This window comes from Vombatus ursinus, unplaced genomic scaffold, assembly GCF_900497805.2.
Source record: "Vombatus ursinus unplaced genomic scaffold, bare-nosed wombat genome assembly UNPS02014779.1, whole genome shotgun sequence".
In the NCBI taxonomy this organism is placed as follows: Eukaryota; Metazoa; Chordata; class Mammalia; order Diprotodontia; family Vombatidae; genus Vombatus; species Vombatus ursinus.
The window spans coordinates 43,598,919-43,616,975 of NW_020954557.1; the positions used below are offsets into that span (position 1 = coordinate 43,598,919).

The window sequence follows — 18,057 nt, forward strand, 5'->3', positions numbered from 1 at the left end:
ACTTAACCCTGTTTGCCTCAGTTTCCTCATCTATAAAATGAGCTGGGGAAGGAAATGGCAAACCACTCCAGTACCTCTGCCAAGAAAACTCCAAATGGGGTCACGAGTCAGACACAACTGAACCACAACTATCACAAGATTTAATCTTTGAGGAAGTGAATATTCTAACATATTACCTGCCACTGTGTACCTGTTTCCATATATTGGAATCTAAAAAGCATTGTGAATAGCAAATTTTTTCATCTTTCTAGTTAATATTTTCAGGAAAAATACTCCTCTTTTGTTCTTTGGATGGCTTATCATATGGGCAGAATCTGGTGATAACTTTTTTTTGGCTCAGTGAGGAGTATGTCTTTGTAGCCAACAGAGCTCAGACTGGGCCATTGAGAGGGTTACATAGGATGAAATGGATTCTTGCCAGATCTTATTTAAAATGCCCAACTCTAACTCTGGCAAGAGTCCTATGGATGAACTCTCTGGCTATACATTTCAAATGCAGTCAATTTCATGCCTGTTATTTTGCTACAGTCCTCCCCAGCCCCGTTCCTCCTTTCATCAGGACTTGCTATACTTTTCTGAGAAAATAGAGGACATTTGCTTTAAGCGCTTTCTTCTCCACTTCTCTATGTATTAAAACCCCTAGACATCATCCTGTATTTTCTCCTCCCTTACTTAGAATCTGAAGTGGTCCCTCTACTCAACAAGGCAAACACATTTACTTCAGCCTTTCTTCCAATGCCCTCTCCTCTCCCTGGGAGTTTGTTTCTACAATGTCCAGCCCCATCTCTCATTTTTGTCATCTCCCTGTCTACTGGCTCCATCTTTGCTGCCTACAAAAGCATGTTCCCATCCTAAAAAATAATAAAATAAAATCCCTTAATAGAGCCTCTCATCCTCTCTAAACTATAGTCCTTTCTCTCTCTTCCTTTTCATAGTAGCTAGGTGGTACAGGGGATAAAACACCAGCCTACAGTCAGGAAGACCTGACCACATCCAGCCTCAGACATTTACCAGCTGTGTGACCTTGGGCAAGTCACTTAAGTCAACCAGGTTTATACCTTTGTCAACTTCTGCATCCATAGGATCCTAGAGCTGAAAGACCATGTTTTTCACCACCATATACAACCAATTACCAAATCTTAATGACTTCACTTATAGCCCATTTCTTGCAACCATTCCCCTCTGTCCCATCACATAGTCTTCACTCCATTTCAGGCACTTGTCACCTCTTTCCTAGACTATTGAAATAGCCTCCTAATTTGTCTCCATGCTTCATTTCTCCTCACTAAAATTCATCCTCCACATTCTTGCTAAAATCGTGTTCCCAAAGCGGAGGTCTAACCAAGTCATTCCCCAACTCCAGAAGTTCCCATGGCTCCATTTTGCCTCTAGGATATAATACCAAATCCACTGTTTGGCATTTAAAGCCCTTCACAGCCTGGCTTAACTTTCTAGGCTTATCATACATTACTTCCCTTCATGTCTTCTATGTTCTAACTCAATGGCCTTTTTGCTGTTCCTCATACCTCACAGTCTGTCTCCTGCCTCCATGCCTTAAAAGAGACTTTTCTCTCTGTCTGGAATGTGTTCCCTGCTTGCCTCCCTTGCTGAGTAGCCACAACTTCCTTCTCAGCTCATCTCAGACACCACCTCCTCCATGAAGCCTTTCCTGATTCCTCCAAAGGCCAATGCCTCCCTGCTCTCAAATTACCTTACATCTACTTTGTATATATTTGATTTTTTAAAAATTGTCTTCTCTTTTTTTCAGTTAACCTTTTGTGTTCTTTCCCTTGTGTGTAAATATATGTATATGTGTGTGTATTTACATATACATATATAAATACATACATTTATATATCCATACACTTATATGCAACCATAGTATAAATATCTAGTCCTTGGATGCTTCTTCTATATATAAGGAAAAATAAAAATAATATATAATAAAATAAATAAATTAAAATAATAAAACAATAAAAATATGTCTCTCTATATACATACACACAACAGCACAAACATATGTGTATATATACATGTGTGTTGCTACACATGTATGTGTGTATATACGCATATGCATATATACAAATACATGTATATGTATACATATACACACATACATACATATATATATTTATACATACACACATTAACATGTGTATATAATCATAGGGCTAGCTAAGGATCTTGGGATTTGTATACAGTTGCTTAAAGAGAAGTCTGCACGTATGTATTGTTTCCTCTTATAGAATTTATACTCCTTCAGAACAAAGACTATTTTGATTTTGTCACAACAGTGCCTACTACATTGCCTGGCACATAGTAGGCACTTAAACACATGCCAATCAATTGATATTTCAAGGACAAGTTCTTGAAGAGACAAGCAAAGGAGTTGGCAGACCAGGTGGAACATTTGATACTGTGACCTCACAGCGCTCATGAGTGTAAACTAACAAATTACCATGAAAATGATGCAACTTAACTATTACCATGTTGCAAAGGATCAGGAAGCACAGGAATTTTGTTCATATCTTCCAAAGCAAGTCAACGTCTATTTTCATACTTTAGGCCTTCAGTGCAAACTTGGGCACAGGGGAGGATGATGATAATTACGTAATAATAGTAGCTGACTTTTATACAGTGCCTTCAGCTTTTTAAAGAACTTCACATAGATTAAATCATATTAGTCTTATGACAGCTTTGTGGTTATTTTCTCCATTTTATGGCTGAAGCCCAGAGACATTAAGTGACTCACCGATGGTTACTCAGCTAGTAAGTGACCGAGGTGGCATTTAAACTTAGGTCTTCCTGACTCCAAGTCTAGCACACTATCCACTGCTCCACATTACCTCTCATTGCAGGAAAGTAGGTTTTGGAAGAAGGAAGGAAGGAAGGAAGGAAGGAAGGAAGGAAGGAAGGAAGGAAGGAAGGAATGATGGATGGAAAGAAGCATTTATTAAGTGCCTACTAAATGTCAGAAATTGGGCTAAGTGCTTTACAAATATCATCTCATTTGATCCTGATGACAACTGTGGGAAGTAGGTTGTTATTATCTGTATTTTACAGTTTAGGAAACTGAGGTAAACAGATTAGGGACTTGCCCAAGGCCACACATCTAGGAAGTGTCTAAAGCCAGATTTGAACTTGGGTCCTCCTGATTCCAGGCTCAGCGCTCTATCAACTGTATAACCTAGCTGATTAAAACAAAACAGGACCGAAAGTCCTGTCTTCACAGCTTATGTCACAAATATTTTCTTCAAGAGTTAAAAGGTGGTAGACATGGCATATTATAAATAATATAACAAATTAAATGGACTATAACTAAGTAAACAGTAAGAAACATTTGTTAAGCACCTACTACACACAAGTACTTTTTACCATTGTTGGAATCAGTTCTCTCTTTATAGTCAGATCATTGGCTAATTAGAGCAAAGATCCAAAACAGCACAGATCAAAAACAAATTGGAAGGAAGGCTACTGATGAGAAGATCCCACTTCCAATTATAATGGCTCCACCTTGACTTATTTAAACAAGTTGTTAACTCTGAAAAATAGGATCTGGATATCAGTAAAGACCTAACTCTGATTGCCACCATTTCATGAAGAAGTTTGACAGATAAAAAACCCACTACCACAATAAGAAGGCCTCAAGAACCTCAGCCAATAAACAACAAGAGCTTGCCAAGCAAAGAGGCATGGTAGTGAAGGGCAATACCAATTGAGAGTACAAGGTCTGAAAGTTTTGTTGAGAAAGACAAAACAGAAGAAAATCTGTGGCAAGTTTGGCATATCACTAACCCCCCAGCATTCCATCCAGTCAGGTGGGTAGGAGTAGGAGATGAAAAGGTCTCTGTTAAGCTTCTCAGGGTACCAAGCCCTCCTGCAACAGAAGCCTGAGGGCCCAGACAGACCCCAGAACCTCCCCTCTTCTGCCTTGGACTAAACCCAGCAGCAGCAGCCCAGATCCCCAGAGGCTCTGAAAGGCCCAACAGAAACAGGTGGTGGGGAAACACTTCCCTTAGTCAGTCCAGTCCCCATTGCCTGGTTCCCATGGGTCCCATCTAGTAAGAACTTCATAAATGTTTTTCCATTCTATTTGAAACTATCCAACTAAGCCAAAAGGGCAGCGAGGAGCCCCAGTGGATAGAGCACGGGATTTGGAATCAGGAAGACTCTTCTTCATGAATTTAAATCTGACCTCAGACACTTACTAGCTGTGTGATTCTGGGAAAGTCACTTAACCTCGTTTGCCTCAGTTCCTCATTGGTAAAATGAGTTGGAGAAGGAAATGGCAAACCACTCCAGTATCTTTGCCAAGAAAACCCCAAATGGGGTCATGAAGAGTCAGAAGTGACTGAAAAAAACGGAACAGACAACAAAACCAGGCCAAATATATCCCTGTTCTTTCCTGACTCAGAAAGCAATTGTAACAAAGAATAAAAGAGAGGAAAAAGAAAAAGAGATAAAAAAGAAATCAGCAACTACGATCGTATAAACTTTCCTTCCCATATCTATATGAGAGGGTCTATGCATTATTTAGATTGCTGATGAAAACATGGGAAGGGAAAAGGCACTTTTGCAGATGATTTTCCATAGACCAAATCTTCACAGTCACACAATTGAGTTAAAAATTCATGGAATCCAAAATCCTAATTATACACACATAGACACAGACATGTACACCCATGTCCATATCCACACAGGCATGTGCACACACACAAATAGAAAGAAAGAGATAGATAGATCGATGGTTATAAAAAAAAGCATGTGACTCAGCAGATAAAACACATCATTAAAGGCTCTTTAAGAAGGTAGTGTCTTATAGTCTTTGTTTATATTGTTTTCCTGGCTCTACTTACTTCAGTTTGCATCGGGTACAGAAATGTTTTTCATGCTTTTCTTTATTTCTCATTTTTGTTTCTTAAGTAACATAATATTCTATTATATTCTTGTATCACATTATTTAGCTATTCTCCAATCTATGGCTGTCTACTTTGTTTCCAGTTTTTCGCTATCCCAAAAAGTGCTGCTTGAAATGTGTTGCTGTATATGAAACCTTTCTTGTTACCAATGACCACTAACATCATTCTCAATTGTCTTCTACAACTGTTGTAAGAATTCACAATTCCACCAACAATGTATTAGTATGTCTGTCTTTCTCCAATCCTTCCAAGATTGACTATTTTCATCCTTTGTCATTTTTGCCAGTCTGCTGGTTGTGAGCTGGAACTTCAGGGTCACTTTGATTTGAAGTATTCTTTCATATAGTTATTAATAGTGTGCAATTCTTTTGAGAACTGGTTGTTCACATACTTTGACCACTTTTCTATTGAGGAATGGCTTTTAATATTACACTTTGGAAAATCTGTATGTAACAGAAGCTCACAGCTTCATATAAAATCCTCTTTTCTTCTTTGTTTATTGAAATATTCATGTTATTTGATGGTCCCAAAGTTCATAACAAAAGACATTTTAAATATTCTCTCAGCTGTAGATCTGAAATGTGCCTTCTCCCAGTTTTCCTCCCCCCCAAAAATGATGTGCCCCTTTTATCTAGGTTTTCTTTTCTTTCATTCTGATGTCAAACCTCAATCTTATGTTTTGATGCCCCTGACTGAAGCTCTTACTGTCATTTGAATACTCGGAGTCAATAAGACCAGAGGATCAGACTTCCTAGTTTAACAAAGTAGCTATTATTAAGCCTGTGTAATTCCCCAAAATCTTTCCTAACACTCAATATTCAGAACACCATCATTGAACACCTTGCACTCCTTAGCACGGTTGCTCCCCTCATCCTTCCCAGTGAAATGCAGAATTGTCTGGGCTTTTTTGCCAACCATAATCTTTTCTGGATGCTAAAAGGATTTCTAAGCCACATGCTACACAAAAGAGTTTATACTGTTACTTCAGGGATTTCTTTTCTAGTGCATAACTGAAATCTGATTGATAAGCCTATAAACCAACTGTGCCTCTTTTGGAGTTATTCCTTACCCCCTCCTCACAACAGTTTAAATGTTGACTTGATGCTATTCATTTGCTTGTGTGGTCATTGCAAATGAGTTATTAATAACATGGTCCCAACATTGCCTGGCCCCCATACAGTGCCACACTCAATAATCCCTAATTTAATGCATATTTTGGCTCATACCTACAATTTAATTTCTGAAGCCAGAAACAGAAATGATTTTGATAATGGTTTGTGAGTACCAGATGGGGGAAGGGCCACATTCTCAGAAGGGGCCTCTCAACTACTGCATATATTTTTGCAGATTGTACAAACAGATCATTTGCCTAAACAGTCTGGCTTTCCATTGTCTATAGGATGAAATCCTGACTCTTTACTCTGGCATTCAAGGCCCCCTGCAATTATATACTGAATGCAGGATCTGTAAGTTACCTTTGTTCTGCCAATAGTCTGGGAGCCAGACAAGCTGGGGAAGTAGGATGGGGTGAGGGCATGGGGTCCAGCTGGGGCTATGGGCTTTGAATAGTAAAAAATACAGTCGGTTTGATGTCTTTGCTAAGAGTAACAGGTTCAAAGAGGGGACTCATGATCTCCCAGGCCTTAAAGCCACCCAGACAGGGAACATAAGAGGTTAACCAGATAATATATGATGAAAACAAGCCTTCACATAAAGCCTCAGCAAGTGAATTTCCTCTAGGAACATCAGAGAAGTTTTGGTCAAAAGGGAATTAGAACTCCCATGGGGGTAGAATTATTAGGAGCTCCAGGTGAGGAAGGGGTAACTTGTAGGTTAGTAGCTTGAAAGTAGGATTAGCAAAAACAGAATTAAAAACAAACGCAAAAATAACTATCACATGACATGCCAGTAAGAACCAATTGACTTCTGTGCTATCACCACTCTACCTAGCACCCTGAAAGGGAAGGGTCTTTTTTCTTTAAAATTAGTACCTTACTAAATAATTAGTGTGTACAGAACACTATACTACGTACTGGGTAAAGATATATGTTTAAAAGTTCTTGTCCTTAATCAGCTCGTCATCTCCTAAGAAGAAAAGATATCCACACAGATGGCTATCTGTGAGACATAGGGTGTCCCAAAATTCTTAGTGCATAATAACTTAAAGGTGCACTAAGAATTTTGGGACACACTGAATATAATATTACATGATATTGTTACAAGTCCACAGCATTACCAACCTTAGGGAATTACAAAACAAAGGGCTATGTAGAGGAGATGGGGAAGGTTTTAATCAATGAGGCTGTCAGGGAAGATTCAAGCAGCATTTGAACTGAGTTTTAAGGGAAAGGTAGGATGCATTGTCTAGGGATCTAAGGGCAAAGGTTGCACTTCTAATAAAAAGGCAGAGAGCTAGCTAAGAAGGTGAATTGCAGGATAATATCTGACATATATATGTATATATACACATATGTATACAGATGCATATGTGTGTAAGCATATATGTAAGCCATATATATGTGTTATGTGCATTTTATAATTTATAATAGTTAATACGTTATAATCATTAAGTTAGTAAAGCTTAACTTCACCAAGATTTTAGGGGCACCATTTGTGAGTGTGTGTGTGTGTGTGTGTGTGTGTGTGTGTGGCTTAACATTTGCAAAGAACTTTTCATATATTATCTCATTTGATCTTTCCAACAACTCTATGAGGCAGGTATTACCATCTCTAAGATGGTGAAGAGGTTAAGTGATTTCTCCATAGTTGCATAGCTGGTAAGTATCAGGAAGGATTTGAACTGAGACCTCTTCTGACCCCAGGTGTATACCACTTATTTCAAAACACACCACTGTCCCTTTAGAGTATCCTGAAGCCCTTGAGCAAAACATAGAAGGAGCCATTGTGTGTCTGTCTAGGAATTCTTTCAATTGACCTTCACAGGAGCGGAAAAAATTAGTTGAGCAATTATCATAATCTCAGTTTTAAAGATGAGTTGGCCAATGCTTGGTGAAATTAAGTGACCTGTCCAAGGTCATATAGCTGACTGGGTACCAGAGGTGAGATCTCCTGGGACATTCAACTCAGTATCCACCTTTGACTATCATTTCTTCGTCACCCACCTATCTCTTGATCTCTTGGAACCTGGTTTCTGTCTATAGCTCTCTACTGAAATAGCTCTCTTAGGGATCACCAGTGGCCTCCTAATTTGCCAGATACAATGGGCTTTTTTCAACTCTTCTCACTCTTGACCCCTCTAGAGCCTTGTCACTGCTGGCTATGCTCTTTCCCTTGATTCTCTTTGTCACCTTGGGTTTTGTGCTATGACCATCCTGATTCTTTCTTTTCCTGCCTTCTGTGAGTGCTGTTACTCCTGTTTCCTTAACTGATTCCTCTTCTTCCTCTTGCTGGTTTGTGGCATGATTTTAGTGAAAAAGGGAGGAGAGAAGTGAACATCTGTGTCTCCTCTTACAGACAACTCTGGATGGTGGGACGGCAGGTTGGAAGAAGGGGTGGGACCAGAGAAAATTAGCCTGCAAAACCACAGAGCCAACTGTTGGGGGCTTTATGGTGAAAGAAAAGTGGGGGATCCTAGAGGGGCATTAGGGACCCTGTACAAAACAGGGCATGAGATGCAAAATCCTCAGTCCTCATGAAGCCTACAATTTATTTGGGAAGACAAGACACATACACATTAAAAGGTAACTGATACTATGTGACCCTGGGTAAGTCATTTAACCCCAATTGCCTCACCGAAAAAGTCAAAAGAAGAATAATGTTTCATGACATGAAAATTCCATGAAATTCAAATTTCAGTGTCCATAAATTAAGTTGTTTTTTTTTAAAGGTAACTGATAAATGAGGTTAAGTTAAAGGCTTTTCTCAAGTTTCTAGTATATCAAGAATACTGTGGCCTGTCTGTCCATTTTGTGACATGCTTTTATCTATAATTAGAGAAAATTCTGCTTACTCAAAAAAGTATTTCAGATGGACTAAAAATGAAACACTTCAACATAAGGGCTCATTTTTACTGCAATGAATCCTTTGGCCTGATATTTTCATTTTATTTTATCATTAGTGCAAAACGAAATGAAAATGATGCTTGTTTTAATTTTCTCTCACTGACAGTCACTGATCTGCATTCAGATCTTCAAGAGGAAATGCTGTTGAATTGAGAAGAAACCAATTTCACCTACATGGTTATCAGAAATTGCCGGAAAAAGCTTAACTCCTCTTCAGGCTGCCAGTGACCTTGCTAAGCAGGGATGTTAACCACTTAGACGAGCCATTTTCTATAGTTATGTTTGGTTAAAAACAAAAACAAAAATGTTTTCTTTTTTCTTTTCTTCCTCCTTCCAGTCAAGTTCATTATCTTTCCTATGTCCCTGTAGGCCCTTCATTTTCTTTTCTTTTGTTTGCAAGTTTTCAAATATTAACTACAGTTATTGCCTTGATAGGGTTTTTTGGCAAATTGTGTCTCTATGATGAGCATTTTTTTTCATTTTGTATTCTTTCTTTCTCTCTCTCTTTCTTTTTCTTCCTTCCGTCTTTCTTCCTTCCTTCCTTCCTTCCTTCCTTCCTTCCTTCCTTCCTTCCTTTCTTCTTTACCTTCCCTTCCCTCTGTCCACATAGAGTATCATATATACCTTTACCTGCAGGTGCTCTACCCAAAGGAATATAAATTTTGATCACTGAAACCTCTCAAGATATCTTGGGCTTTATGGGCTAGATTTCTTTCTTAAGGACTATGCTTTAAACCCAAATCACTCTGGCTCTCATTGATTGACCAACAATAGGTCCCAGGCCAAGTCCTATTTGGTCATTGTTTGGGCCAGATGAGCTCAGAGTGAATAAATAGCAATTGTTTCTGTGAAAGAAGTGTATGATGTAAAGAACATTATCAAGAACGCATAAAAAAAGGAGGAGGGCTGGTTATGCATTGTAGGTTCAGCAAGATGGAACAGTGGGTAGAATGCCGGACTTGGAATCAGAAGACCTGAGTTCAAGTGTGACCTCAGACACTTACTAGTTGCATAGCCCTGGGCAAGTCACTTAACTTCTGTCTGCCTCAGTTTCTTCACCTGTAAAATAAGAATAATAATGGCACCTACCTCCCAGGGTTGTTGTGAGGATCAAATGAGATAATATCTATAAAATGCTTGCATAATTATTATTATGACTATTACACTTGTATCCAAGAAATATTAACAGTTGAAGAGTTCCCATATTTTGGGTAGGTCTTCTGTAGAGGAATTATAAACAGAGCTGGACAAGAATTGCTTAGGAGGAGACCTCCTGGATAGGTTGGACAGATTGTGATAATCACCAGTGAAGGAAATGCCTACACTGATAAAACTTTTTTTAAAAAAATTATGGAATAAAAAGAGCATTTCCATAACATAGTATAATAAAAAGATGATTGTACATGAAACTGCAAATCTACTATGTATAATTTGCTATTCCTTTCAAATATACAACAAAATTATCATGTAATTTTTCTCCCTTTTTCTTTCTTCCCTCTCCCCTCCCCTCATGGCTACCATTAGACACAAATAGGTGTATATATATATGTAAAATTATCCCATACATACTTCTACTTCTCAATCCTTTCTCTGGATGCAAATAGCATTCTTCCTTCATAGGTCCTTTATAGTTAACGTGGGTATTTATAATAGACAAAATAATTTATTCATTCTTAAATCATTCTTAAAGCAATATTGCTGTTACTGTATATAATTTTATTAATGCTGAAGCATTTTTATTAATTATATTAAAGTTTGAGAGGTAGTGGGGTATATTGCAGAGAGACTTGGTCTTTGAGTCAGGAAGACTCCTGCTTCTGCCACATATTGGCTGTGTGGCCCTGGGGAAGTCCCTTAAACTCTGCATCCCCAAGCAGTTCTCTATTAATAGCAGAGTAGGGCTCAGCATGCATTCTGAGAAGAAGTTCCTCATTGTGAGTACCCTACACTGAAGAAACTACAGGTCCAGCGAAAAAAAAGTAATATTTATACCAAAATAAGTATAAATACTGTAAGTATTTATAGTTAGTGCTTAATACATGTTTATTGAATGAAATGAAAACAAAAGGAAAGGTAGATTTATTTAAAATTATGTATCCATTTTATAAATTATGTGTTTATTTTAAACACCATGTAATCTAAGTCAGAATATGGTTATAGAATGTTGAGAGCAACATGGTGCCAGGTGGCGGGGAGGGGATTTTTTTTAATGGATTTGGAATTGGCATTGCCTTAAGAAACAAAAGCCAGTCACTTAATAAAATCATAGCCACTTCATCAAATAGAACAAGAATCAGTATTAGTATTTTTATGAAGTACCTGGAAGAGGAAACACATAAGTCAAGCCTCACAAATGACACCAAGGTCTTTCAGAAAATAATATGCCAAGCCAATTAAATGCTAGAAGATCATGCAATGTTATGTCAGTATGCAGAAAAGTGGTGCAGGAGTATGGTGTGGTGAAGTATAAGGTGATTCAATTAGTGGAAAGAACCCTGATCCTATTTGTAAGATTGTGGCTTCTGTACATTAGCTAAAACCCACAAAGGGATTTAAGATTATGTCATCATCATCATCATCATCACCATCATCATCGTCATTATCATCATCATCATAACTAATATTTACAGTAACATAGTGATTACTATATACAAGGTACTATGCTAACACTTTATAATTATTATCTCATCTGATCCTCATAACAGTCTTCAACAAAGGTATAAGTTCTTCAACAACCTGGGAGGTTGTTGTGAGGATCAACCTAGGAAATAGGTGCTAATATTATACCCATTTTATAGATGAGGAAACTGAGGCAAACAGAGGATAAGTGACTTGCCCAGTAAATGTCTGAAGCTAGACTTGAACTCAGGTATCCTTAACTCCAGGCTTGGTGCTTTATCCACTGTCCCATCTAAAGACCCCCATAGACCAGTGGTGTCAAATTCAAATAGAAAAGGGGGTCATTAATCCATGCCTAAGAATTCCTGCAGGCTCCATATTGACTTAATTTAAAAATATATTGTCTATGTTTTACTGCATTTTAATTTATTCTGTTAAATATTTCCCAATTACTTTTTAACCTGGTTCAGTGTAGACCACATACAGCTCACATGTTTGACACCTCTGTTATAAACTATTTACAAAAGGCACTTTCTTAGTACACTCCTGGGGCCAAAAGTACTATTAAAATATTGTAAAATAAACAGAGAGCGGTTTCACTTTTGTTCAAGTCTTAATGAGCTTATACCCAGAATACTGCCTGTGGTTCTGATTGCTGTCCCTCCTTGCCCTGAAACCTCCCCATGACACTTAGTAGCTGCAATTCTGAGAAAATCCTTTAGCTTCTCCAAGTTTGCTTTTTCTTCTGTAAAATAGGGATAACAACATCTATAGTATCAACCTTATAGAGCTGTGATAAGGTTCAAGTGAAATCTCAAAGCCTCAAAAAAATCATCAAAGGAATGTTCTCCCTCCTCATTGCCCTCTCTTGCAATTCCTGGTTTTCTTCCAGGCTCAGCTCAAACACTAACTTCTGCATGAGGCCTTTCCTGGTGCCCCCCAGTAACTAATGCTTTCCCCTCCTAAGGTTACCTTGAATGTGTTTTGCATATGCCTCTATATGTGTGCAATAACCCCTCTGGGGCTACTACTCATTATTCTAGGGGTAACCTAGAGGGACTGGATTTCTAGAATTGTTGCTTACAAACCCCCACCAGGGTGCTTCCCATTGATTGTCAGCCAGACTTAAATAGCTTTTACAAAAGGTATTTACTAAATAGGAATAGCAAAAATAGTTAGTACAACATATTCTTTGTATCCCCAAGCCTACCACAGTGTATGGCATGGAATGTGCATTTAATAAATGTCTTTTTTTGATTAATTAGTTGATTGAATAGTGTTAACATGAAAATCTCAATCCAGGATACTTGAGCTAGAGGATACACTTTGGATATTGGTTTGGATACAAATACCACTTTAGATGATGAATAATAAATTAATAGAGTTCATTATCCCTAAAGACTGTTTAACTGAAAATTTAAATTTAAAAATGATTAGGACACATATTGGATTTATAAATTATGAGTTATTGAGGAAAGTTACACATTTTGCAGATGGATGGGAGCAGAGGAATGTCATTAACTTTTCAGGTTTATGCCAGGAAAACTAAACATCTTCCCCCACAAAATGCTTCTTTGGTTATATTGTTGGGCAGAATCCTGGAAGTGTCATGGATGTAGCCCACTCTGGCAATTATCATCTTATACTAATATCCAATGGGCACATAGGGTGGCAAGCCTAATGTTATCTCCTAATATTGTAAAGCCACCTTGTTACCCTTACCTCATGCCTAACCAGACTGTATACTGAAAGGTACCCACAGAGATCATTCACCATCTTTTTGTGATCTGGCCTGATTGTAGCAGGCCATTTCAATTCAATTTGACAGCCATTTGTTGAATACCTTCTATGCGCCAGGTTCTATGCTATGTATGTGCTAGGTATATGAAATACAAATAAAAATAGTCTTTGCCCTCAAGGAATTTGCATTTTATTGGAAGAAAAGAACATGTTACAAAAATAAGGAAATAGCAAGACTTGAAGGCTTGTCTCTCTTCTTGTAGAAGGTGGCACTTGAGCTGAACCTTGGAGGGAGCTAAAGATTCTAAGGGCTTGAGGTGAGGATGGAATGCAAGGATGGAGGGATGAAAAAGCCTGGGTGAATGGAGGGAGATGGTTCATAGAATGTGGTCTCTGGAGAATGCAAGCAAGCCAGCTTGGCTGCAACAGAGAATGCAGGGGAGAGAGTAATGGGAAATCAATCTGGAAAGATAGGTTGAAGTCAGACAGTGAAAGGTTTTAAATGATTAACAGAGGAATCAGTAGTTTATCCAAGGAGCAACAGTGAGTGACTGAACCTTCTCGAGCAGGGAAATACAGTGATCAGACCTGTACTTCAGGGATATTAATTTGGTAGCTGTGTAGACACAGGCATAGATCTATGCTTTCCTGATACATTTAGATCATATTCTGTGCATAAAATCAATTGCCATATCTTTGAGGCTCATTCTCAATGTTTCTAGTTGTGGTAGTTCATAACATGTTAACATATTTGCCTGTGATTAGAAGATTTACTTGGATTTAATGTCAAATATCAGCTTTTGTAAGTTAAAATTCACAGAAGCATTTGTTGGCACAGCAGATACAGGGCTGGTACTGGAGTCTTAAAAAACTGAGTTCAAATCCTGCTAAATCACTTAACCTCTCAGCCTCAGTTTTTTCATCTGTAAAATAGGGATAATAACAGCACCTACTTTATAGGGTTGTTGTGAGGATGAAATGAAATAATACATGTGCTTTGTAAACCTTAATTAAAAGCACTCCGTAAATCTTAGCTATTATTATCATTATCTTCAAGAGTCAGAAAACAATTTTCTTGGCTTTCATTTATCAACCACATATAATTCCAGCACTAATACTCCCATGAAATCTAACTGTGCAAACTTACTTCATCCTCAAAGAGAGAGAGAAAGGAATACATACATATACACATGTATATGTACATGTGTATATGTATGTATGTGTGTGTACATAGTAGGATACACACACATATATTGCCTACTATGTGCCAGGCACTGTGCTAAGTATGTTTATAAGTGTTATAAAGCATTATAAGTGTTACAAAGCATCATAAAGTGTTACAAAACTTGATTTCTGTGGATTCTCTGTTCACTGGTATAGATCACAACCTTTCTATAACCCATGAATCAATCTTCATGAATCGCTGTGGATGAGAAATGTCAGCTTGGAGGGACTCTCCAAAGTTTATATTTAAAGACATTTCCTCTAGAAATGCAGGATTACTTCTATGTCAGGCTGAGACACTGGAATAGGACTTTGATGCAGACTACACATGAAATTTAAAACAAAATGAATGATTTTTTTTAATCCGTTAATTCATGGAGTATTCTGTCTGGAATTTTAAGAGCTCTGAAATCTCTTCCTCTTCACCAAATATTTTATTAAGCATCTGGAGGGTGGTGATAGAATCAAAGGAGTAATCTATAAACTATTTACTAAGTGCCCTGATGGTTTTGATAGACATGTCATGTAAAGGAAAAATCTTATGGAGAAAGCCTATCAAATGCCATCAGCAGCTTTCCAGAAAGCAATGAATGTCAGCTTCAGGGCATGAGAGGTGTTCTAGCAATATGAGTTTTATGGACTCTTGTGTATTTGTTCTCTCTCCAGCTGGTAGTGTGGGGATCTGTGGGACAGTGTGGATTTTCCCTTGTTATTTACTTTCCAATTCTGTTTAATCAAATGGTTTAAAAATTAAAGGTAATATGTCTCCTAGCTTTTTCCGGCGAAAGGAAAACATCAGGAAGGGGCCTCATGAGCTGTATTTTGCTAACCTAAAGTTTGTTTTGAATCCGTGGTAGCTTTAGAGTTCATTTATGAGAAGGGGTCTGGGTACATTTGTGGCTACCTTCTTTTCAAACTGTGACAAATGGGTCAGACAAAGAAAACAATTGTAGATACCCTCTACATGCTACTTTCAAGTCTGATTCACTCATACTAGCCAACTGGCAACTTTGGTAGTACAGGAAGAGAGTAAATAAATGTCTGTTAAGGAAAGGAAGCATGGGGTAGAAAATAGAGAGTTGGGAAACCTCAGTTCAAATCCTACCCCTAAAACATACTGGCTGTGTGACCCTGGTTAATCACTTCACCTCTTAGGATTCTAAGAGTTTAAGTCGCAGAACAGAAGCCAACCTGCATTGGTAGAGAGAGGTTACCCACCGGGAATTCCCTAAAGTGATGAAATCATAGGTCTGGACCACTCCCAGCCACCATCATTTTTTTTAATAAAGGCTCAAGAACATCTTTTCAGCATTTCTATTTAATGAAGATCCTGGATGTTATTTACAGAAGATACACACACATCACATGATTCCTACACATTAAATGCTGCCAAATTATGAAGATGAAATAAAAAACTGTATTCCAATTACGTGCTAAATAAAATAAATAAAAAAGTAATGATTTTGGCACAATACTGGTTATGTAGCAAATAAATACTTTATAACTTTAATTGAATAAACACTTTTATTTACATTCTACCTGAAAGTGCAAAACGATTGTTGAAAATTAAGATATCTGTAATAATGTTTAAGTCCAGAAAATATGTTTTTTTTGCCAGTAACAACAATTTGCAATTGATAGTAAACTGTTTTTTTTTTAATGCCCAGGAAAATATTCTCATTTTGAAGAAAAAATGCTTTGTGCATATTGTGCTCTTTTTTCAATGTCATTTTCTATCTTTGCTATAGCATTTTTTAACAACCTCAGTACTGGAATTTCTATGTAATCCTGATTGGTCAGTTTTAAAAAAAGGCTATATTGTAAACATAAATACAATTCTAGTTATCCTTCAAAAATTAGAGACCAGTCTTTCCAAGTTCACATAAACAGCCCCAATGTTGTACAGTAGTATGCAAAGTCAGGTTTTCTCAGAGGTGAGGCCATGAGGATGAGAATACCATCGCTACCTCTATTTTCATCTTCCATGGATTTTTGTGAACAACATAGAACCTTGTGGATTCAAAACCATGGAATATATTACTACTGCCCTCTCTTAGAGAAATCCCCACCAATTCTGCCGGTGATATGTCTTACTTCTATACAAAGGTATTGGAGACATGAAGAGATTTTACCATATGCCCATCACTGGCTGTAGCTCTATTGGATTTTACTATGGTTTTTATTTATAGTACAGCAAAGACAGTGATGTATTTCAAAATTAATTAAGCTGCATACCCACTGGGCATTCCTGAAGCCACAGTGTACGGGCATTTCATAAGCCAAACATGTTCCTCTCTTCATAATATCTCATGTTCGGATAGTGCACGTTCACATACATGATCTCTTTTAATCCTCACAACAGCCCTGTGAGGTAGGCAGAAACAGCCTTTATTATCCCCATGTTACGGATGAGGAGACAGAGGCTCAGAGAGATGAAGTGAGTTGCCCAAGGCCACACAGCTAGTTGGAGGCAGAGCTGAGACTACAACCCAGGTCTCCTGGCACCTAGTTCAATACTCGTTCCACAATGCCGCACTGCCCTCATTGCCATGTAGCTGGTGTGCTGGGCAATGCCCAGGGATTGTTTTCACTAATTTTTTGTTTGTTGTGTAAAGTTCTCTGTGGCAGTACAGTTGTAATAGAAATGGCATTTTTTTTTTTAGCAGATAGTAGACTGGAAATGAACCATTGCTTTAGTCCCTTTAAGTGTTCATGCTCGACGAGGCTCTAATCTGTGTGACATCTGGGATAACGTTCTCTGGTTGTCAATCACATTTAATTGTCGGACATAACCCCGGACATCCTGATGGTTCTTATTAGCAAGGGCTGCATCAGGATCTGATGACACAGGAAAAGAACACAGGTTATTACATAGTCAACCTGTTTAATATCAAATTACTTCATTCTTTTCACCTATTTACTACCGTTAATGCTGGGAGTCAATAAGACTTTCAATAGACACCTAGCCACTGATAAGTTGCTACTGTATTATTTTCATGATCTATATTAAAATAGTTAATGTATTATTTAATAATATATACTTTACTATTTTAATTTATTAATATTTTAATAGGAGACATTAATCTTAATTATTTTCTCTATTCCAAACTTCCTCATTTGATATTTTCCTTAGCATCTTACCTGAGTGAAAATCAAAGCAACCATCTGAGGGCACATCTAACCCTGATAGCATATTGAAATCTACTGTCTTGTCTTTTTCTTTCTTCCCATAAATCTAACTTTAAGCCTAAAATAGATCTTTTCTTTTTTCTCTAGGTAAAAATCAGTCTAACCTATGCTAGCTGCGTGTTTCACTATTTACTGACTATTGTTTTTAATTTTCATTTGGGCCAAGGTTAAAGAAATAAGCCCTGAGTTTGAAGAAGCAATTTCCTCTCTTGCTTGTACAGCCTGCTTACAAAATTGAAATATTTACTTCTGCTCCAATGCCACTCCTAGAGTGGCTGGATTCATGATTCAAAATATTCACTTCCCTTGCTATAAAGGTACCTGTTTTGACCTTTTTGAGGCCT

At 37.7% G+C, this 18,057-nt stretch overlaps 1 protein-coding gene across 8 annotated transcripts in view; it reads right to left on the reverse strand.

Moving 5' to 3' along the window:
* Positions 1-16,949: 16,949 nt before the first annotated feature.
* The window catches only part of RAPGEF4 (Rap guanine nucleotide exchange factor 4), a 256,826-nt gene continuing 255,718 nt past the window's right edge, over positions 16,950-18,057 (reverse strand). For all 8 annotated transcript variants that reach the window (XM_027866117.1, XM_027866121.1, XM_027866124.1 and 5 more), the window contains one exon: positions 16,950-17,362. In XM_027866117.1, the coding sequence (XP_027721918.1) occupies positions 17,235-17,362 (128 nt within the window). In that variant the 3' untranslated portion in view covers positions 16,950-17,234. The remainder of the gene's footprint in view (positions 17,363-18,057) is intronic.